General features: G+C 39.9%; 2 protein-coding genes across 3 annotated transcripts in view; one reads left to right on the top strand and one right to left on the bottom strand.

Annotated features, from left to right (window-relative positions):
* Nucleotides 1-6,404: 6,404 nt before the first annotated feature.
* slc6a16a (solute carrier family 6 member 16a) lies at nucleotides 6,405-19,317 on the bottom strand. Its single transcript, XM_010770931.1, has 12 exons — nucleotides 19,228-19,317; nucleotides 15,546-15,771; nucleotides 14,890-15,047; nucleotides 13,553-13,679; nucleotides 13,291-13,466; nucleotides 12,634-12,744; nucleotides 11,620-11,861; nucleotides 10,856-11,027; nucleotides 8,822-9,023; nucleotides 8,387-8,546; nucleotides 8,122-8,284; nucleotides 6,405-7,444 (listed from the first exon to the last, which is right to left on the bottom strand). Exons 1-12 carry the CDS (start codon nucleotides 19,228-19,230, stop codon nucleotides 7,100-7,102), a joined length of 2,085 nt encoding a protein of 694 aa, XP_010769233.1. The 5' UTR covers nucleotides 19,231-19,317; the 3' UTR covers nucleotides 6,405-7,099.
* A 98-nt stretch (nucleotides 19,318-19,415) lies between these two features.
* The window catches only part of eps8l1a (EPS8 signaling adaptor L1a), a 13,035-nt gene continuing 9,749 nt past the window's right edge, over nucleotides 19,416-22,701 (top strand). Inside the window, exon 1 of one of the 2 annotated variants that reach the window (XM_010770932.1) lies at nucleotides 19,416-19,496. In XM_010770932.1, coding sequence (XP_010769234.1) covers nucleotides 19,460-19,496 — 37 coding nt within the window. In that variant the 5' untranslated portion in view covers nucleotides 19,416-19,459. Of the gene's footprint in view, nucleotides 19,528-22,701 lie in introns of both variants that reach the window. The other variant, XM_010770933.1, reaches the window with a different exon arrangement.

The following is a 22,701-nucleotide window of genomic DNA, read 5'->3' as shown; positions in this document are numbered from 1 at the left end:
ATCATTTCTTAAATGTTCAATTCTGCCCTGTTTGTTTCAAACTCATGTATTTTGAGCTGAATAAATATTTCATATATTTCTGAGAAATTACCAGTTGTTAAAGGTGTAGACTGAAGGAAAATATAAGACAATCTTCATTATTTGAATGAGCACAGGCCTTCACAGAGCTTCAGCATTTCCATCAAAGCGCATTAAACACAAGACACAGAAAGATGAAATGGTTACTAATTCAGTCAATGAAAGCGAATAGATGTTCTCATTTGACACAAGGGAAGGTGTGCATATGTTGAATCAGTTGTCGGACTCACACTGCTGGCCTCTCTGTGCCAAACAAACGTGCTGACTCGCCCCCCCCCCGAGTGGAGCTCAGTATCCTACTTCAGAGCTAGTGAAGGTTGCAGGAAGATCCTCATTAAACCTCCCGACAGATTGCAGCCTGACAACAACACATACGCTACCAGCTAACGAGGCTAGCCCTCAGCAAAAATTAACGTTAATTGCAGATGCTTCCCACTAAAGGGCAATCTCACTCTAGTGTGTGTTTGTCCACCAGGAATGAGTGTCTTAAAAACAGCTAAGGGTCTCATGCTTCTAACATTGTGTATTAATAGGGCAGTGAAGGTGTTTACTGGCACACTCACGTCAAACAAATAGGAAAAGTTGAAGATAAAGCAACATTTGCAAGTATGCATGGAGGGCAGCACATAACTTGCTAGGTCTGATAGAGTACAGGTATGAAACAAAGATGGTCTTGTGGTCATTTGCCTTCGTGCGAGGCTCACAGTGCTGTGTTCCTGTACTCAGCTGATGTAGCTCTTCTCGTTAGCATAGCGAGGATCTGATTGGTCTCAGCTGGCAACAATTAATGAGCGAGAGAGCATGAGCAGGCAGGAGCACCGTGACCTCGGGCTCTCTGAAATATCATAATTACAATATAGTAACAGGCTCAGTGGAGACTCAGCATGGACACATACCTCACACTGAGCTCTTATCTGTGCTTTTCACCTGAGCACGAGAAGCAAAGTTCAAACTCTAACATCATCATGAATTAAATCTGACATGAAATGTTCAAAAAGTCAGCCTGACAGAGCAATTTAATGTGAATCAATATACCTCATTGCCACAATACACCATAGATTATAGAAATGTGATTAGATAAAAACACTGGAAGAGAAGAGAAGTATTTTTATTTTGTATAGACCTTAACTTTTTTGTGTTTTTGTCTGTGTGTGTGTGTGTTTGAGAATGTGTGTGTGTGTGTGTGTGTGTGTGTGTGTGTGTGTGTGTGTGTGTGTGTGTGTATGTATGTGTGTGTGTCCACAGGAGAGGGAGGAAAAAAAAGTGGTATGACAGGATGGGGAGGAGGGTGTCTCCCTGGGTGAATCAATCCCACAGAGACCCAATCTGTTCACTTCAGGGAGAAGAGAAGCTAACAGAGGAAGGGGGAGACACCACGATTGAAATTACTACATAACTGACATTTCTAAGATAAATATAAATCCTTAACCTACAGTCTATATCTCCACATATCTGCTTTTTAGAAAGAAGTACTAGTAGGTGGGCTGACATGAATAAATAGAAGCGTTTTTCACATACAACACAATGCAGGATCAATTCAGCACACAGATGTGAACAAATAGTGACCAGGGCGTCTGGCGTTATATAATATTTTTACTGTCAACCTCCCTCGCTGTCTCTCTCTCCCTCTCTATCATCCTCTTATCGGAGGATTACGCAGAACGCTCTGTGAATTTAATATACAGGCAGGGTAACAAAAGTCCCGGGTCACCAACCGGCACAGGAGACTCACGGTGGTATTCTGTCCCAGCTGATATTTTATCTCAAAATCACAAATCAGGCAAAATCATGATTCTTTTTTTTTTTGGGTGAAAAATGACTTCCTGGAAGATTATCACTGCTTTAACATCTTAATAAGAAAATAATAATGATGGTCCATCACACTAAAGAAATAGTATTTAAAGACTTTAACATTAATGAATTTTGCCCATGGCTGATTTGAAAATGTTGGCTGCACATTAAGGCTAAAAAGCTGCATTTAGTTGATTATTCAATCCTCAACTGTGTCGATAAAATGTTTGTTCTATTTCCATGCAAAACACACAAAGAAAATTGGTGATTAAGATTATTAAAATAATGTATTGTATTTGAGAGAAAATATATTTAAATGTTAACTGAATATGGTAGGATGCATACAAATATTACCTTTGGCTGTGGGATGTTTTCTTGACAAAACTAATTATTACGTACTATTTAGGTTACCTCAAGGCATGGAGGCAGTGTACATGTGACCAAATGAAGCATTACTGACATCATGGATACAACCAGTATCGCTGCCAATAACTGTGCATGCTGAGCGGCTGCAGCTGACTTTCCAAACTGCTCAACTTGGGCAGACACATCATCTGCGGGGACCCTATACTAAACCTGTGTGTGTGTAACCACTCCCACACACACACGATACAGGTAGAGAAAGGGACATAATATACACACTGATAGACAAAAGTTTGAGTCGGAGACAAGCAGAACTGTCTCAAATGTAATATCAATGTACATTTTTGTGTTTTTTCAAATTCTTTAAGAATCCCAAAAACATCGGATTCAAAGAGTAATGTTTATTTGCGTTCACTACAAAAGCTGCTTGCAGAGTAAATATCTTGATGCTTAGAAACTAGTCCAGTAGCTTTATCATTGTCAATGCCATTGTCATAATGTCAATGATTATACTGTCATCGTCACAACCCCTAGACTGATGAAGTATGGCAGCAATGACCATTATTCACTAAGTACCGCATTGGGTGGCACTGTACAACAAACTTTATTCTTTTAACATAAATAGATTTACCTTTGGCTATTAAATCCACTAAAGTTGAATTATAAAATGGCCATGATGGCTTAACTACAATATTACACACTTTTCCAAAAAATGCGCCATTTGTTAGGACCCCCTCTGTCTGAGAGCGTGCACAGAGAACAGAAGTAGCAATGCTGCTCTGGGCTTACTAAAAAATTAATGTCAAGAACATAGCGTACAATCATTTTAAAATTGATAATAATGCTATAAATAAAATAATGGCAAAGAAATCTGCAGTTCTTGCAGTTAGCCCAAGACTTTATAATCAGAAAATGTAATAAAATTCAATTAATTGAATATTTAACACCACCTTTTAGACGTCTGAGTGGTATCTGAAAATGTTGCACTGCATGAAGCATTCCAGCGCATGTAAAATGGATTAAAAATGGATTACATGTTATATTCTGTATTGCCTTGTGCTTAGTGAAACACAAGCTCTCCTGGTGAGGCCGTGCAAACAAAGGCCTGAATGTAACGTTTTTTAATAAACCTACATGGCATTCTTATGAGATGCAAAACGGGATGCCATAAGAAACTGTGACAGTGATAACGGTAATAAGAGGACAGTTGTAGTGGGATTATATTTCTCGAGTACTATGGAGTAGTTTCCAGACATCAGGAGAAGAATAGATGATATTCAGGCCTACATTTGAAGTTGTTAAAAAAGGAAATAGTGAGAGTAGAACAGTAGAGTGCACTTGACCTTACAGTGATGAAGTTTATGCTTACCTAGTGGAGTTTAATATAGAAACAGGAGATGCATTCTGATGGAGAAAATGTTTAAATAATAGATGATCTCCTGGCTGCTTTCATCAGGAGGGATTTAGTCTGTGAAGTGGTGTGATTGCATACAGAAACACTCATATTTTCACACAGTGCAGGGATGTCCTGTGTTCAGGATGCAACACTATAAACACGCACACAGATAAATACCTAAAACAATCAGTTTTCCTCATAAATTTGAACAGAAATATTCACTTCCTCTTTCAAAACCATTGCTTGTACCTAACAGTGTGGCCACATCAGACCGAGTTCACTCGTTAAGCCGAAGGATACGCCCACTAAAACCAATTTGGATCCAATCTTACACATCATATCTCTCATAGCATCAGCTGCAGCCGTGCACACGCATGGCTCACGACCAGTTAGTGAGAAAAAGACTGAGATTTGCATGTCCGATAATCTGGGAGACACCGATAGGCTGGAAAGTGATCTGTGCTGGTGTCTCAATGGCTCAACGGGTGGCAGGATGGAGGATGGATGATGGGGGAATGGCTGGAGGAAGTGACATGGGCTGGGATGGAGGGAGAGGGAGGGGAGAGTTTAGGGATTTGCGTGGCCCGACAGCTGGACTGAAAAACAGGCTATTTCAGGACGGGATTTATACGTTTGGTTGCTACCTCAAATCCTGAGAGGGCGAGAGCTTAAAGCAGCAGTTATTGCATGAGGTTCTATCAGTCCTTTTAATCTCTCCTGTTTTTGACTGAAATATTGTCATATCACCAATCTGTGTTGCAACTTTTGCAATGATATGCCATTTATTTACATATATCCAACAGTTTGAAATGTTTCTAAACAAGGTACTGCAGTAGTTGCCCTTTCTTTAGAAATGACACCGGACATGAAATGGTCAAGGTCAACTTCTTTGTAAACCATCTTTAAAAGCTACTGTGATTCATGCATAGAGGAATTAGACTGATACAGATTCACATATTTACTTTTTTGTATAATACTAAATAAAGTTATTTAAATTGATACATTTAATGATTAATGGCCTGAGATCTCATGGTTCATTACCTAAAGTGAGACAGAAGAGGCTTAAGAAGAGGCTTAACTTTATTTATGAAACAATACATGGATTGTTGATATATAGATAGATAGATAGATGGATAGATGGATAGATGGATGGATAGATGGATAGATGGATAGATGGATATGTGGATATGTGGATAGATGGATAGATGGATGGATAGATGCATATATGGATAGATAGATAGATTTAGGATGTTGGTTGCAGCTGATCTACTCTCATTCAGAAAATGCAGGGACACATTATGTAACCACACTTAACCTCTTATCTAAAACTCCAAATTACAAAATCCACTTTGACTAGTTGGGACAAATCTGACCACAGCAAACACACAAACAAACAAACAGGGAAAACAAAAAAAAATAGTGATTATGTTTGATTTTCAACAGGAAAGGTTTGCAAAAAGCATCAGACCTCAATGAGAGAACCCTCCTGTCCCACATGCACACGCTGCGAGTTCACTGCACTTTCACTGCACAATTTCATCCCTATGATTGACTTCATTGTGTTTGTTTCTGTATTAGTTTTTGTGTTTTTTGCGCAACAAAGAACTATCCATCAAAAGACGGACCAAGCTTTTCTCCATCACAGCCATCATTTTTCACTCACTTCTGCCAGTCCAATCAGAGCGATGCGAAAAAGCTCGACTTTTTTGCGCAATCTACATCATGTTTGCCGCTAAAACCCAACAGTTGCATGCTTTTCTAATTAAAATAAATACCTGACAAACTTTTTTAACCACTTAAGAGTTTGCAGGAGAGTGGATGGGAACCGGCAGCATCCTGAACTGCTGTCCCGCAGAAAGCATCAGCAAACCGGTGAAAATGGGGGAAAGTCAGAGGAGGAGAATTTTAAAAGAGTGTGTACCTGTTAATTTTTCCCAGAGCTTTGGCCGCGTTCGCCTTAAACCTGTCCGGTCGGATTTCCATCCTCGCAGCTTCTTGACCCGGCCGGTGTGCTGATGTCCCGCGTGCCCTCCTGTCCTGCCTGAACGCGCACAGTACTCTCTCTCCCTCTCTTTATCCCTCCCTCCCCCCTCTCACCCCTCCCTTCTATCACCAGCATCCACTTCACTCTCAGATGTGCCACAGAGGTGCAGGCCTTTCTGGTCCATTGTGAGCAATGACATCAGGATGGTCTTTATTGGACATTTGGAGAATAAGGATGATGATGAATATTAAGGTTGTTTGTGCCAATTCTCAACCCATAATAAGTAAGCATCATCCTAAGAAAGAAATAAGAAAGTACATTTTTATTATAAAATACTTCCTAAAATAATTTCAAATCCTTTAGAGTTAAAGCCCATACAATAAATGTATGACATATACAGTATTGCACATTACAAATTGGGTTTGGAAGAATTTGCACGTATTGGTAGCCAAAATGTGAAGATTTAAGTCCCACTTAAACTGTAAAAAGCACATGGATGTGATTTAAAGACATATTTGCTCAACAGAAAATAAAACTTAGTCTAATTTTTTTTATCACACTGAGCCTTTAAGTAATGTCACTGTCAAACCTATTAAACTTTACTTCTGAAAGGGGACTTTAGCCTAATGACATATGAGAAGACCCCCCAAAGAGTTGACTCCCCCTCAATCTTAACCCACAAAAACATGTTTTTTTAATTCAAACTCATCATCATGGTATCTCTGATCTAATCGAAGGTGCTTCAGTTTTGAGTGGATGTGTGAATCAAAAAAAGACATCAAATCAGGTTGCTGCCATCTAGAGGTTTATTAAAGTCCTCATACAGTTCAACATTGCTGCAATGAGTAAAGACATTACTGAGGTTTCATGAGGTAAAATGTTACAAATTCAACGTAACAAAGTTATTTCACTGACATATCATCTGCACACACACACACACACACACACACACACACACACACACACACACACACACACACACCTCAAGGTACAATATTTTCATGCATATTCCCACTTGGCATTTTGCTAAAAAAACTAATCTCAACTAACCCCTACAAGAAAAAAAAAAAAAACAGATTCACAGAAAAAGAACATACCAACCGTATTTGATTGGCTGGTGGCTTTTCAATCCTTGTTTCACAAAATACAGTTATTCTATGTTTCAGGGAGTGTTTTCATTTTCTGAACAGTGCTGAGTGGTTCAGAAAATGAATGGAGTGAGGTACAAGCAGTGATAGTTTTAACTACTAAATCTAAAATCTCTCTTTTGACTGCATGGTCATGTATCTTTAAAAACATAAATATTAAAATCACTTTGGTTTTGTCAACAATGTAGAACTTGCTGAATTTGATAAAATGGGGTGCAACAACTCTTCTTCAGATGATAAATAAATCTGTTTAGGACTGCGCTGCCTACACTTTGCTGGCTCTTGTTCATACACTCTTTGATGTTCAACATTGAAACATATCCTCGTCCACAGTCGTGCTCACACCACTGTGTCTTGTTCTTCTTCATCTTCCTCCTCCTCCTCCTGCTCCAGGAGCCGGTAGTGTTCGCTGCCCAGGGGCAGGAAGGCGGTCCTGGGAGGAGCCTCGTCTTCCTCAGAAGGGTCTCTGTTGAGGGACTCCAGCTGATCGATGGAGCTGCACTTGGTGTACAACTCACGGTGCATCGCCTGGCCGCCCCCCTCCTCAGAGAGAGGGTTATGGGCCGTGCGGTTTTTCCACATGGAATGGATGTAGCCAATCGGCACAGGCAAGCTGGCAAGGGCTATCAGCATGACGATCATACCGAGAGCCCAACCCGGGTACTCGAGGGTCATCTCAGAGCCCTGGAGAGGGGGAGAGAGAGGGCATGTCAGAGAGAGAGAATATGGGATGCACAATGCTTCAAAAACTACTCAATACTTTGATAGTGACCCTGAATACATTGCAAAGTTAAGATTAAATACCCCTCAGCAATTTAACTGGGAAAGTTTAATGGTGATGCCTACTATTTATTTATTTTTCAACCTTAGTAGGTAGGGAACCTATACACATCGTTAACAACTTTTCCATTTGTATTCCTATTTGAAGGTTTTTAAGAGGGGTTGGTTCATATATCAGCCATAACCAAATTTAAATAACATTAAAAACCTAAAAAGTAAAAGCATGGCAATTTTTTTTAGGTTTTGGCTGTTGAAAGTATTTTCTTGGATTTTGATCCTGGCTTTATCTATACAGAAATACAGATTTCTGTTGTGGAAATGTATGCAAATTAGCAGATGCTCACTAAGATAATATGTACTTTACTCAACAAGGGGAATATTGTATGTATAAGTTCAATGTTTTTATCCTACTGACTTGTAGTGTCTCCCATACAAAATAAAAAAAATGTTTTGAGTTTTTATTGAAGGTATTGAGTGCAGTTGGGGGAACACATATAGAGAGAAGTTTATATAGTGAGTAATATTAGAGGCTATGAGATCAAATGATTCTATGTAGAAGAGAAAGAAGTGAAGTATCTTACCGTGGCTTGATTCCAGGCGGTGTATGTGGGCCTTTTGAAAACCATGCGCATAAAACTAGCAGCCAAAAGACCAAGCATCGCGATCAAACAAACATATTTCCAAAGATATTTGTACACCACCGGAGGGCGCCACTTGAGCATGACTTCAATGTCATCCAGGAAGCTGAAATCATGGAAAATATTTACATGAGATGTAAGAATTAAAAGACATTTAAAAAAACAGGAGGCAAGTCATTTAAAAGTGTCAGACATATTGGTTCCTTACCGATCTGTGCCATAAACCCACGACACAGCAATGGTTTCAAATATTACTACAATGACTAACGGTAAAGTTGCAGAGTAGTCATCAAACATAGTCACAAAATAGTTGCCTGAGCGCTGAGTGAACAACAGTCCGATTAAAAAACCCAGAGCACAGCTGGAAACTGAAACAAAAAGAAGATGGCAGACAGTGTTAGACAATAGCAGCTATCTGATTCATAATTGTGCTGCAAACAGACAATATTTGTAGTCTTTAGGGGTCTTGGCAAAATCAAGAAAAAGTAAGGAAACACTGACAGCACTACACATACAGACATCAACATTTCCCGCTTAAGAGAGAATTTTCACATTTAACTGTAGAGATATTCATTTAAGCCACACATTCCTGGACTTGAGTTGCTTTAAAACAAAATGCCTATAAAACTGAGCATCCTGTTACCAGTGAGGATGGTTCTGTGGCGGCCCAAGAGGCTAAAATTGTCCATGAGAGGTGTGAGGATTCCCTGCATGGTCCCAAACATGGTGCTGAGGCCCAGGTTGAGCAGCATTAGGAAAAACAGTGTGGACCAGAAGGGGCTGGCAGGGAAAAGGGCCATCACCTCAGTGAACGCTATGAATGCCAGGCCTGTCCCTTCAATACCCTGCATCATACAAAAGGGAAAACAGAGAGGGAATAAGGATTTTGTAAACGTTGACTGAAGATTGCAAATAAATATTAGGTGGCAAGGAGAAAACAACATTCTTAAAAGTCAGTTTTTGGACCCCTATTTGTAGTTATAATCTGATAGCACTATACAAGAAGCCATGCTGTAGTCCCCGCAGTAGGGAGTGGAGTAATGTTTTGTAGTAAAATAAAAGCTATTAGATAACATGACTTGTAGTGACCCTGCCTCTGTTATTTTAGTTCCTCCTTCCACTCCTCTATCACAGCTCGCTTTCATCTCTCATTGAGACCTACTACTTACATGGTCTGTCCCGTGTTTTCTTACTATTGCCTGCTGGATATTATCTCACCGGTTCCTCAGGGGTTCTCAGCACCACACCTTCTTACTATTGTTATTGAGATGTCCACCTATGTTTGAATACCAGAGGCCTGTACTACGAAGCCGGTTCAACCTAACCTGGATATGTTTGAGTTAGCCGGTTGGCCTAACCCAAAACATACGCGCTCTCGTTAAGCGGTCCTACGATGCTGGTTATCAAGTGGATCGCTCAAGCCAGCCGTGCCCTATCTAGTTAGGTGCGCGTTCACATGAAAGGGGTGGTATTTGGACCAATCACAAACATGGAGAAGTGCACTGACAGCGCACTGCGCAGCGTCATACTTCCTGAATGAAAAGTGAACTTTAATATTAGTCAAATATGAAGAAGTTAAACTTTAAACATCCATGACTTAAACACTGTATCCAGGATAAAAGCCACATAGCCACACCTGCAAGGTGAATACAGCTGGTAACAGAAAAAGTGTTTGAATGCGTACATTAACAGGTTTATGATATCACTGCCCCGTCTAAGACACGAGTGGATTTGTCTCGAGTGTTTCATCAACTTAATGTGTTGCTTAAAATAATACTTCTGCATACAGTATGTGACACTGTGAGTGTTGCACGGCCAGATACGGCTCAGCTGTCTCAGATAATATGATACATTATGATGTGATATGAATGATAATGGGACACATCAACGTCTGCACTCAGTGTACTTATGTTGTGGCAGATATTTAAGTAAGCTTTCTTAACGCTAATGTTATAATAGTCAGATTGCTCTGAAGATGGGAGGTGATATTCTATTAATGTTCACGTTCACACAGTCGGTGATTTTTGCCGGCCGTCTTTTTTTTCCTGTATTTCCTTTCTCCTGTAATATGACTTGATCGCTTTAAACTCCGCACATGAGCTCTGATTGGTCAGCAGGCAGTGCTTTCACTGAGTTGATCTCTTAGCCTGCAACCTAACCTGCTCCGGAGCAGGGGGGTATACTACGAAGCAGGATTTTCGTTTAGCAAGATAACTTCTGGGATCTCCGGTACTACGAAGCTGGTTCACTTTTTAGCGGGCTAGATCTCCATGGTGACTTATCCTGGAACCTAGTCTGTGCTCCGAAGCAGGAGAGGTTCCAGGATAAGAGATCAACTCAGCGAAAGCACCACGCCTGCTGACCAATCAGAGCTCAGTGTACGGAGGAAATACAGTTTAAACTGCCGTTGCAGGAAAGACGGCCGGCCAAAATCACCGAGTCACCAACAAGTCTTGTTTTGAACAATTAACCACAATCAGGTTAACCCTGTATCTTAGTGCTGGACACCAACCTGTTATTCTTGTTGTCCATGCTAACGGTTTTAAGTTTATGCTTTGATTGGTTTGTTTTCTGACTTTTTCTTATTCATTTCACAGTAAAAAAAAAAAACTCATTGTATCTCTTTACAACCCCAATATTAAATCAAAAGCTAATTCAGATTAAATGTAAATCATACCTTGTTCATCTCCTCTTCCAGGCTGCAGTCGGTGATGTTAGGACCCAGCGTGGAGCTGTGGTGACTGAACCAGTCTCTGTATTCCTCTAGAGACACAGAGCTCGGGTCAGTCGCGTTGATCCAAGGATCAAAATGCTGGTTAGACCCCATGTGGCTCAGGAGACCAAGATTTCTAGAAGTAGTTAGAAGAAAAAAAAGATTAAACATTTTACAGGCAATATTTGCTTCGAGAATTCATACACTCAAATACTGGTTTATTCTGATTACAATCAGTGATTACTGCATTATTGTGCACCCTTGGGTCCGGTTACCAACAGTATAAATAAATGTATCCTTAGATTCTCTATAGATATATAACTACTACTGTATATATATTTGATCTCATGTGAAATGCATTCTTAACATGCTGCTGTGACAAAACTATTTCCCAATTTGAGATCAAGAAAGTATATCTAATCTTATCAAACCACATCAAATGAAATATCTCATATTGTTGTATTTAATTTTTATAGTCAAGGCATTTCACACAGGAAAAGCAAAATTAGCAAGTTTTAGGCAAAAACCAAGCTAATAACCTAATTACATGGTATGGTGTTGAGAGTACTCTTCTTTTTTTATAATGTTGCAATAACACAAACTTTGGGACTTATATACTGTAGGAGTAGTGCTTTTAACAGCATTATAAATAAAGTGTTGGATGTAATGTGTGGACACTTACAGTAAGGGACGTCAATATTCATGCACACACACATACACATCCGTACTCAGCCACGCAGCGCATTGCAATGTTCTTGGCACGGAAACCCAGAATGACGAAAACCACGAGCGAGGCCAGCACAGACGTCATGAAGTTGATGCCCGAGACCATGATGGCGTCCCTGTGGCAGTTGTTGTTCACTGGATTGTAGGAGGAATAAGCGATCACTGACCCATAGCCAAGTCCGAGAGCAAAAAACACTTGAGTAGCAGCCTGGCGCCACACCTGCACACTCCCCCAGAGCTCTAGCTGGAAAAAAACAAGGAAACAAAATCTCATTAAAAAGGTCCCCTATTATACTGTTTTTCATCAATATATTATAGCTCTCAGATATATACAAAACATGTCTCTGAAGTGTTTGGCTCGAAATACCAAACAGATCATTGCACCATCCCATAATCCCCTCTGTTTCAGCTCTGTTTCCAAAGTGCTGATTCTCTGTCTGTTACTTTAGATGAAAATAAGGAGCCCCTCCCCACGCCCCTCTGAGAGATATTTGGTTAAAAATAACACAATGGTGCTCTAGGAGGAGATTCAGGTGATAAGGTGGGGTGGGGGGGGTTACCTTGGTTGATNTGAAACACCGTTGGTGTGAATGAGGTATAGGAGGAGATTCAGGTGATAAGGTGGGGTGGGGGGGTTACCTTGGTTGGTGATTGGCTAATGGTTACACAAGCCAAAAAATCGTTATGACATCATAAAGTGGTCAAAATCTGATCAGCTAATTTCAGACAGGTTTTTATATAAATGGATCAGGACAAAAAGAGAGAGAATCTTTTTTCGTGAAACTTTCAGAATGTCTTTCCACAGAGGGGACACATGTTGATGTATATAAGACATGAAAAAGTGGATTTTGCATAATAGCTGACCTTTAAGTCTTAATAATTGTGAAATGGTAGAACATGTGAAAACATCCAGCTATATTTTCAACACTCTACTCATTTTTCATTTGGCATTCATTGGATACAAATCTAAATCAAGACATAAATATGATTAAAGCCAAGATGAAATGTGCGCTTACTTTAGGATAAAACATGTAGGCGATTCCATCCATCGCACCGTCCAACATCAATCCTCTGATGAGGAAAATAAAAAGCACCACATAGGGAAAAACTGAGGAAAAGTACATCACCTAAGATTTGGGAAAAGAAATAGGAGATGTTTTCTGTGTTGGAAACTTTTAAAGGAATATTTTGAATTTCAGGGAAATAAGCCTTTTTTCAATCTTTGCTGAAGAGTTGGATGCAAAGATTAATAGCATTCTCATGTCTGTCTGCCTCATGTAATGTAATGAACTGAGAGTTAGCATAGCTTAGCATAGAGACTGGAAACAGCTAACCTGGCTCTTTCTGGAAGGAAACATATCAGCAGTTATCAAGCTGACAAACTAACCAAAACCCTATCTTGTAAATCACATTAACACCAACGCGTACAATTGATAATTGAAATGTTTTTAAGGGTGATGTGCTTTGTTTTTCCAGTCTTTGTTAAGTTAACTGTCTGTTGTTTATATTTACCGGACACATGACAGTGTAATGGATCTACTAATTAGTCAACAACGACACAAAGCTCATAAAATTCCCTCAACAACGACACAAAGCATACATTTGCGTATTGGTTAGTGATCTAGGGACCTTTTTCGCTCGGGGGAAAAAAAAATGAAAAGAGGTAAATGTACCTTTGCAGAAGACTTGATGCCCTTGATCATAGCCAGGGACACGATTGCCCAAGCGGCCAACAAACAGCCTGTCATGATGGGGTTAAACTCTCCAGATTCATCAATGCAGTTTGTGATGTCAAGGGCTTTCCGAAACCAGAAATATGAAGTTGGTGAAGAACTGGCACATTCTTTCACTGTTGATTTAGGAAAGACAACATTATAGACATTGGACTGGCATCTACAGCCAGTGAATCAATGAACTTCTCAGTTCTGCCAGTACCTGTTGCATTGGTAGATACATCGATTGGACAATGCTCCCAGGGCAGAGGATACTGAAAAGAATTACCCAGGTAGAAAAGGCTCCACGCAATGATAACATTGTAATATAGAGCCACGTAAAAACAGACCTAGAAGAGAAGAAAGGGACTGTGAATTATCAATATTGACATAGTAAGATATTCAGAAATAGAACATCTCAAATTACCCATGATGCAATTTTTTTCTAATTTCATGCATTTGTATCCCAAAAGTTATAATGACCATGTTTACAGTTGTATTCTCAATGCATACTGTGGGGGAAACTTCTGAAGCAATTGGAGTCAGGACTCAGAGAGACACGAGGAGAGCTGGAGCTTTGATGGCAAACACTGACGGTTTATTTGGAGCTTCGGCCGGAGAATTTACAAGACATGTCACGAGCCACGAGTTGACACAGGTAGAGATGCCACAATCAATCCTCAAGAACCCTCCTGTAGCTTGAGGTTTTAACTAGTTCAGAGTGTAATATTCAACATTCTTCAATAGATAGAATAAACAGCTGAGGACACATTTGTTGTCGCTTATGGCTCGGGGTCATCTACACCCCGAGAAAGATGTGTTCCAGGTGTCCCGCAACAATAACTATCTCTGACAGAGAGTTGCCCGGTCACAAACTGGCAACATCAACAATATGCTAGGGCAGCCCCTCCTTATGGGAGATAACGGCTGCTCGAGGTTGGTCAGCTGCGTCAGAGGGCGAAGGAGGACATTCAGGGCAAATTATTCCCAACACATAGCTGTAATAAATTGTGACTATTAGCTTAACAGAGCAATTAGGTGTTTTTTTAGAAAAGTATTGAGTAAGAATGGGCTTCTAGTCCTACAAGTGAACGTCTTTGTGCTGTGTTTGCACAGAAAGTTTTGCCCACTCTTGCCGGGCTTGTCTATAGAGACTGTTACGCAAATAAATCTCACATTACAACATGGCAGGATATCCTTCAGTGCCCTTTCTTTAGCATAAATACAGTGTGGCTGGAAAAAAAAACTTGGTTTACATAGGGTTGATAAATGAGGTGGTACATGTTATGGCTTTTCAATGCCTGAAGGAAGACATTTATGCTTATGACACTGCAGCCTGGCCGACACACTGTGAGCTACAGTATGAGCAGTTTTTAGTGTGTAAACATACATACATACATTACAACACGCGGGATAGAGCATTGATTTGATTGCTTCCCCGGATTTGACTAATCCTTACCAATAAAAAAATCTAAAGTATAACCTATTTTCCATACATGAACAGTATGATCTTAAAGTCTGAAGAAAAAATAACTTAACAAAAAAGACTTAAACCCTCACTATGCAGCTGGAGTAACCGATCCCCGCCAGCTTTGGGGAGATGTGCTTCCAAACGCCGATGCTGCCCTGGCGAATGCTTTGGCCGGCTGCCAACTCCATAAAAAAGAGTGGAACTCCCACAATCAGTAAAAGAAAAACATACAGCAGCATGAAGGCCCCTGGAACGAAAAGGAAGATGTTAAAAGGATGAAGGCATATTCCTTAATACTCTTTCCTTATCATGTATTTTTATTGAAACAAAATGCTCATTTAAAATAAGTCTCGGCTACTGGTTCTGGAGAGCTACGGTCATGAGGAAAAACAAAGAGTTGGAAAGTACACTCTTTTTTAAAGGGGCCTCATTATAATAATCTTCAGGTTCATATTGTTGTTTTGCCACTACTGTGACATGTTTACATGCTTTAATGTCCAAACATTTCTTTATTTTTCTCATACTATTGATTTGTTAGCTGGCCGGCTCTGGTCAACATCTTAGAATCTTAGAAATGTCCCGCCTCTTAGCCAATCATGTACAATGTGTTGGAGCAATAGTTAATAGAAGCGCAAGTGTTACAAAATGATATCATTATGTTACTGAAGTAAACAAAGGAGTGTGTGGGAGAGAACTCTTTGTCATTTTAGCCTTTGCAGACATTTACATGCACAAAGACACTCACCTCCGCCATTTTGGTGGCAAAGGTAGGGGAACCTCCACACATTCCCGAGGCCCACGCTGAACCCCACCTGGGCCAACACATACTGGACCTTGGAGTCCCACGCTGGCCGGTCTGCGTTGCTCGTCTCTGCTCCGTCCAGACCGGGCACAGCTGTGAGCTGAGTCTCAGACTGACCCTCGCCCAGCCACGCTCGCTCCTCCAGGCTGTCCAGAGGAGGTTTCTCCGTCTTGAAAGAAACAAAGAAGAAGAAGAATGATTAACTGTGATAATAAAAGCTGCACAATTTAGAAAAAAATGAACATTTTCTCATTATTTTGACTAATGTTTAGATTGGAAAACATAATTTTTTTAACTTTACTCACATAACCATTGAAAAATATTAAACCCAAAGAATATTATAAAGTAAGAATCTAAGTTCTGCATTGCAACACTGGAACCACAGCAGTCTATAATACAACTTAAGATATAGTGTTGGGGGGATTGATTAAAGACCACTGAGAGTTCGGCGAGGGAACAAGAACTCATGTGGTTTCCACCTATGACCTGTAATGTGAAGACACATGTGTAAGACATAACTCAATTCATAAATAAACAAAACGGATATGCCTTCCATCTGTGCACAAACTTATCTGGTGCCCTCATTGGTCATGTGCGCGTTCGTCTGTGTTGGAGGAGGGGCTCTGTAACCTTAAGTACCCACTCTTACTAACTCATTCCGCTCCAATGACGGGACAACATCCAAAACGACTTGAGGTTTGCCAAACTGGCTTTAGAGCATGACCTAGCTGTACCAGTGCTGGTATCAGATGGTGAGAATGGAAAATTACAGGAGGGTTTGACCCAGAACAGTATGTGGCAGGTCAGAACTCATGGTGTCAGACATATATAGATATACATTGATATATATATATAAACACATTCATAGAGCGTGAGTGTGGGAGTGTGACCAAAATATGCCAGCAAGCACAAATAGAGAGGAGTGGAAGAACAGCAGCCGCCATGCAGATCCCTGTCTGACGGAGAGATAGTCTGTCGTTTTAGTTCAAGTGGGTGGGGTACTCCAGTGGGAGGTGTTGGGCTTACATTGGTTCACACTGTGGGTGGTGCTGAGGCGCACGGGTGCACCATGTGGTTGACATAGTTGGTGACAAGGCTAAGATACAATTTAAGGACCCATTTATAAAAAACCAAAGCAGGCTTTTGTTTGTAGTTTGGTGCCATAGTTTTAATTAAGGTTATGGTCCGTTTAATTTACTGCGGTGTATGCCCTTAGCACATGGGACAGCGTTGTGGTTGTCTGGCAAAAGCTGTCATAAATCAAATTTGTATCCAGTTTCACGTCCTTGCTCTGATTTATGAATCCCTACTGGTAGAAAACATATTTTGTGTTATTTTTTGGCTCTTACTTCCCTTGGTTATCGACTGTAAATCAGATAAAGCAAGTCTTTTGAAGATGTCATTCTTTCATATTTACAGACTTTGTTTACTAAACTATTCATAAATGAAAACAATTGCTAGTTGTAGCCGTAGTTAACTCTGGATTTAGTTAACCTTGAGCAGTGATTGAAAAAGGTTAAATGAATCTAAATAAGTATAACCATGTAGTGAAATGATAAAGTCAGGCTATCAGGAGTGTGAGTAACCTTGGTGGTTTAGATAATTCCTTTCAAAGAAAACAACAAGCACTCCAAAACAGACTTATCACCAAAGTAATCATTGCATACATTTTTGCATAAATGCAGATAAAGGTAATTAGTTTTATTTAAGTGTACCTCATATTCTCCTCAAGCTCCATTAACTACACAGCAACCCTGTATCAGATCGCATTGTCATTTGTTAAACCAATTTACAATTATTTTAAATAGAGACATTGCAATTTCCTGTTTATGCCAGCTTTTTCTAAATCGATAAAGACTTTACTATAATTTTTGTGTTGTGGAAAGGTGGAAAAATGCTGCATGCTTCTTTCTCTTCGCTATTTTTGGCTAACCATTAATTATCTTGTTGCCCCTTTCCCCAAGCACACTTGACACACACACACACACAGATTGTAAATGTTCGGTCAGCTAGGGTCTATCTCTGGGTACAGTTGGAGAAAAGGCAACCACACTGTCTGTCCCCAGTGAACAGTGTGAAGGCCCGCATAGCTAATCTCTAAAAACACCTTTGTTTTTTAATATTTAGCAAACTGAAACCATTTAAGAAATTGTTGGCGATTTTCCCAAATATTCACATGTAGAGGACTAATACAATGCAAGGCAGTTTTTTTAAACACAGCTAAACCTCAAACATGACCACAGAGTTCATTAGAAACACCTCTGCTCACAGTCTCACAATGTATACATGACTAAATGGTAGAAAAAGATACATATGACTGAACATTTATACTATCCAGAAACAGAGAATAGTGGAGCGAAGTTTTCGTCACACATGTTCAGTATGAGAATTTATGAAACATTGTGTTTATTTTTATTATGAGGATCAATGCTTTAAACAGTTCAAGTGTGTTTCAGTTTGCACACACCAGCCCTCTACAAACAGCTAGAATAAAGACCTTTTCATTCCTGCAATTTGACATGTGGACGTCATGTTTGAAAAGGAGCAAGTGAAGTTATGTCAAATCTGTTTTTGGCAATCTGCCAGCTCAGGACCTAGAAAGGCTTAAGAATAAAGCAAACAACTCTCAAAGTCACCAGATCGCCCTGCCGTTCACACTTTACAACTTGCTGTCTTATATATGAGTCTCAATGTCATTTTGGTATTCACACAACATGACTGACTGTCAACAGGCACACTACTAAATTAAACCATCCCACTCGGGCCATCAGGTAACTTGTCACTAACTTAAATTAGATCTATTGCAGTGCTTATGTTGGCTGTGTTTCAACACATGAGCAACCACGCATTACAAAAATAATGGTCATGTGGATAACATGCAAATGATTTAAAGAGACAGAATAACAATTTAAATGCCATTTAAAAAAGCTACAGTATATTATCAACTGCCATTTATTTATCTAAAAGTGAGAGGGCCAACACCCCCCAAACAACACACACACACACACACACACACACACACACACACACACACACACACACACACACACACACACACACACACACACGATGATTAAAGGGTTAGTGCTTCCTTTCAGCTTCACTTTAAGGGTGTTTACATCTGCATTAGAACAACGTGTAGGAGTGTTGTCAGTGCTACAGTCACTTGATGATGAAACTTATGGTAAAATCACCATAAACCTACAAAAAAAGTTATACAAAACACTTAGTTTGTACGGCTTTACAGTATATAGTTTATCCACATCTAATTTTAAATGCACACTACATTAGCTTTCTTGTACACAGTAAAAGCTGTCGTGGGTTTAAAAACATATCTGTGGCTATATGCAGCCAGTACATTCCTGTAAACAAATGCACGGAAAATCAGCTGCATGACAGAGATTATCCAAAGTGAGGCAAAACACAGCCTTAAAGCCTATATTCATGACTGGTTAAGTCACTGACGAAGAGTCAAGTAACGGAAAATCAAACAGCAAACGTGCAACATGTTCAACAATAAAAAAAAGAGCGTCAAGTAAAATAAATAATAAAATGGAAATTAAACATTGGAGCTCATAAAGTTATCAACGTGTTGAATCAGAACTTCGATGTGTTGTGGACATACCATGCTGACAGCCCGCTCCAAGACTGGAATAAAGTTTCCAGAAATCCTGTCTGCGTTTCTGCTCGGCTCTTTCTCTCACAAGCCTACTTTTAAAACTCTTCCTCTGTTTGGTTTTGCAGCAAAATATATAAAGTGCTGTGAGGAGGAACGCCTCGAGAAGGACGTTTTGAAAACTTGCGGCCACGTTTCTGTGAACTGGAACACATTCTGTCGTCGCCAGCCCCGAGAAGACATGCAGGAGAAGTCTGTGCAAATGGGGCCAATGGGAGGTGTGGGGGGGGCGAGCTGCCCTTCAACGAGGTCTGTAACTAAGTGAGAGAATGCTGTTGGTGTAGCCTGTGGGTTTAAGAAAAAACACCTCTGAAGAAAGATGGGTGCCCTGACTGTGGATAAAGTCACTATACTGCTGTATACTTCATTTTCATAGGACATTTAAAAAGCCTCCGATTATAATTGCGCGTGTATTCATGCAATTAGGGTACATGCGCTGACGGTAAATTGGGGTGGCCCATAATAAGCGCACAATTCAATTCCACTGTCCAAAATAACTAATCAGATTATAGGCTATTCTGTGTGGCAAAACAAAGGAGGAACTCAATATACGTAGTTGATGATGATGGTTATTTATATTTTTAAATAACCTAATTCTATTTTTTTTTATGTAAATGTCTTATTTATTAAGTAACCCAGCTGTCCAACAAATGCAGTGAAGTCATATAGATGCTCTTTGCTAAGTCATCATCTCCTACTCATTGAACTCATTCATGTCAAAAACAGAGTAATCCTCAAAGCTGAAGGACTAGTCTAAGTTGTACTACAATTACAATTATACTGGCTAAGAAAAGCACAACTATGCTAATTTATTGTGAGAGACTGACTAGCATACAAAGCAAGCCTCTGTAGTCCCACATCTGATCCAAAACATTTTTTATTTTTATTTATATAGCCCAATATCACAAATGTTACATTTGTCTCAGTGGTCTTCACAGTTTGTACAGAATATCAGTATGACAACATGACACCCTCTGTCCTTAGACCCTCACATCGTACAAGGAAAAACTTCCAGAGAAAACCCCACAGTTTAAAGGGGAACATGGGAGAAACCTCAGGGAGAGCAACAGAGGAGGGATCCCTCTCTTAGGACGGACAGACGTGCAATAAATGCCGTGTGTAAATTGAAAAGATAATACATTTACAACATAGGTAGACCAAATGTTTGGAAATGCATGTGTCTATAATAAGAAGATGAATCCACGAGGATGTCAGCAATCTTGTGGGAGCCATCAGGGAAGTAGTATGGTGAGAGTCAGGCAGGACCGCAGAGACAGGTTCAGCCACGACTCAGATCCAGTGCTCAGGATAGAGGATCCAGGACACACGACCACAGCAACAGGATTAGCCTCGACTCAGGATCCCGGTGTATATATGGACACAAAAAAAAGATTTGGGGGAAGCTGGGTTAATCGGAACATGAGAGTACACAGGTATAGACAGAGAGAAGGAAGAAGTAAGATGTCCCCCGACAAACTAAGCCTATATCAGCAAAACTAGGGGCTGAATCTAATCAGCCCTAACTATAAGCTTTATCAAAAAGGAAGGTCTTAAGCGCACTCTTAAAAACGGATAGGGTGTCTGCCGCCCGAACACAAACTGGAAGCTGATTCCACAAATGTGGAGCTTGATAAGAAAAGGCTCTGGCTCCCATTGTACTTTTAGAGACTCTAGGAACAACCAACAACCGTGCATTCTTGGAACGCAATGCCCTAGTAGGACAGTAGGGTATAATGAGTTCTTTAAGGTAAGATGGCGCCTGCCCATTAAGGGCTTTGTAGGCGAGAAGAATCATTTTAAATTCTATCCTGTGTTCTATAGGGAGCCAGTGTAAGGCACCCAGAACAGGAGTAATGTGGTCCCTTTTCCTAACTCTGGTTAGTACACGAGCTGCAGCATTTTGAATCAGCTGAAGCGACCTAACTGACTTCTTGGTACACCCAGATAATAAGGAGTTACAATAATCCAGCCTAGAAGTAACAAATGCATGGACAAGTTTCTCTGCATCGTTTTGAGGCAAGATATGCCTGATTTTTGCAATGTTACGTAGATGGAAGTAGGCGGTCCTTGAAATTGATTTTATGTGGGCGTTAAAGGATAAATCCTGATCAAATATAACACCAAGATTCCTTACAGTCTCACTGGAGGCCAAATTAATGCCATCCATAGTTAGTATATCTTTAGATAATTTGTTTCGTAGATTCTTTGGGCCGAGTACAATAACTTCAGTTTTGGTCGTGTTTAACATCAAAAAATTTAAGGTCATCACTTTTTTAAGTCCTTGAGGCAGTCTTGAATTTTATTTAGGTGATTGGTTTCATCAGGCTTGATTGATAAATATAGTTGAGTATCATCCGCATAACAATGAAAGTTTACAGAATGATTCCTTATAATATTGCCTAACGGAAGCATATATAGTGTGAACGAAATAGGTCCAAGCACTGAGCCCTGTGGCACTCCATGGCTAACTTTGGTTTGCATGTAAGATTCATCGTTGACACACACAAACTGAGAGCGTTCAGACAAATAGGACCTAAACCAGCCTAAAGAAGTTCCCTGTATGCCAACTAAGTGCTCTAGTCTTAGCAATAGGATATCATGGTCGATAGTATCAAATGCAGCACTAAGATCGAGCAAAACAAGAATAGAGACAAGTCCTTTGTCTGAGGCTATTAGAATGTCATTTGTGACTTTAACCAGAGCTGTCTCTGTGCTATGATGTGTTCTAAAGCCAGACTGAAAATCTTAAAATAAATCGTTGTTTTTTAAGTAATCACACAGCTGTTTTGCGACTGCTTTCTCAAGAATTTTTGAGAGGAATGGGAGATTAGAAATAGGTCTATAATTGGCTAAAACCTCTGGATCGAGGTTGTGCTTTTTAAGAAGAGGTTTTATCACTGCTACTTTAAATGATTGTGGAACATAGCCCTTAACACTTGCTCCCAAAAATGAATAAATTGAGGAACCCACAGTTTGCTTGAATCAAAGCTAATAGTTTCTGTTATATGGAGTGCAGACCAGATTTGTCACATGCACCATTCAAGTTTATTTAACCGTATTCCCTGGGGCTAACTTAAATCAGAGTGGATTTGGAGGATAAACAGTATAAATCTCTAACATGAGTCCTGTGTTGTTTATTTTTTCCTATTTTTGGAAAATGGAGGGCATACATGTTATGCAGCAAGATGAAAAAGGTAACTTGTGATGAGGAAAATGTTTTGAAAAGGGCACCTGTCACCAAAATAAGAAAAAAGGCAGACATTTGATCATCCATTTTGATCAACTGAAAAGCCCCTGGGCTGAGTGAGAGACAACTTTTGTTATCATAATTGAAAAAAATGACTCTAAACAAGGTTAAAGTCAACATAGAAAAGTCAGCTGCAAATAAATGTTATTTTGTTCTTGAGTAATTCCAAGGCACAC

The sequence above is a fragment of the Notothenia coriiceps genome, unplaced genomic scaffold (assembly GCF_000735185.1).
Source record: "Notothenia coriiceps isolate Sejong01 unplaced genomic scaffold, NC01 NC01_scaffold00009379, whole genome shotgun sequence".
NCBI classification, from domain to species: Eukaryota; Metazoa; Chordata; class Actinopteri; order Perciformes; family Nototheniidae; genus Notothenia; species Notothenia coriiceps.
Note: the sequence above shows the minus strand (reverse complement) of the source record. Positions and strands in the feature narration are given on the sequence as shown.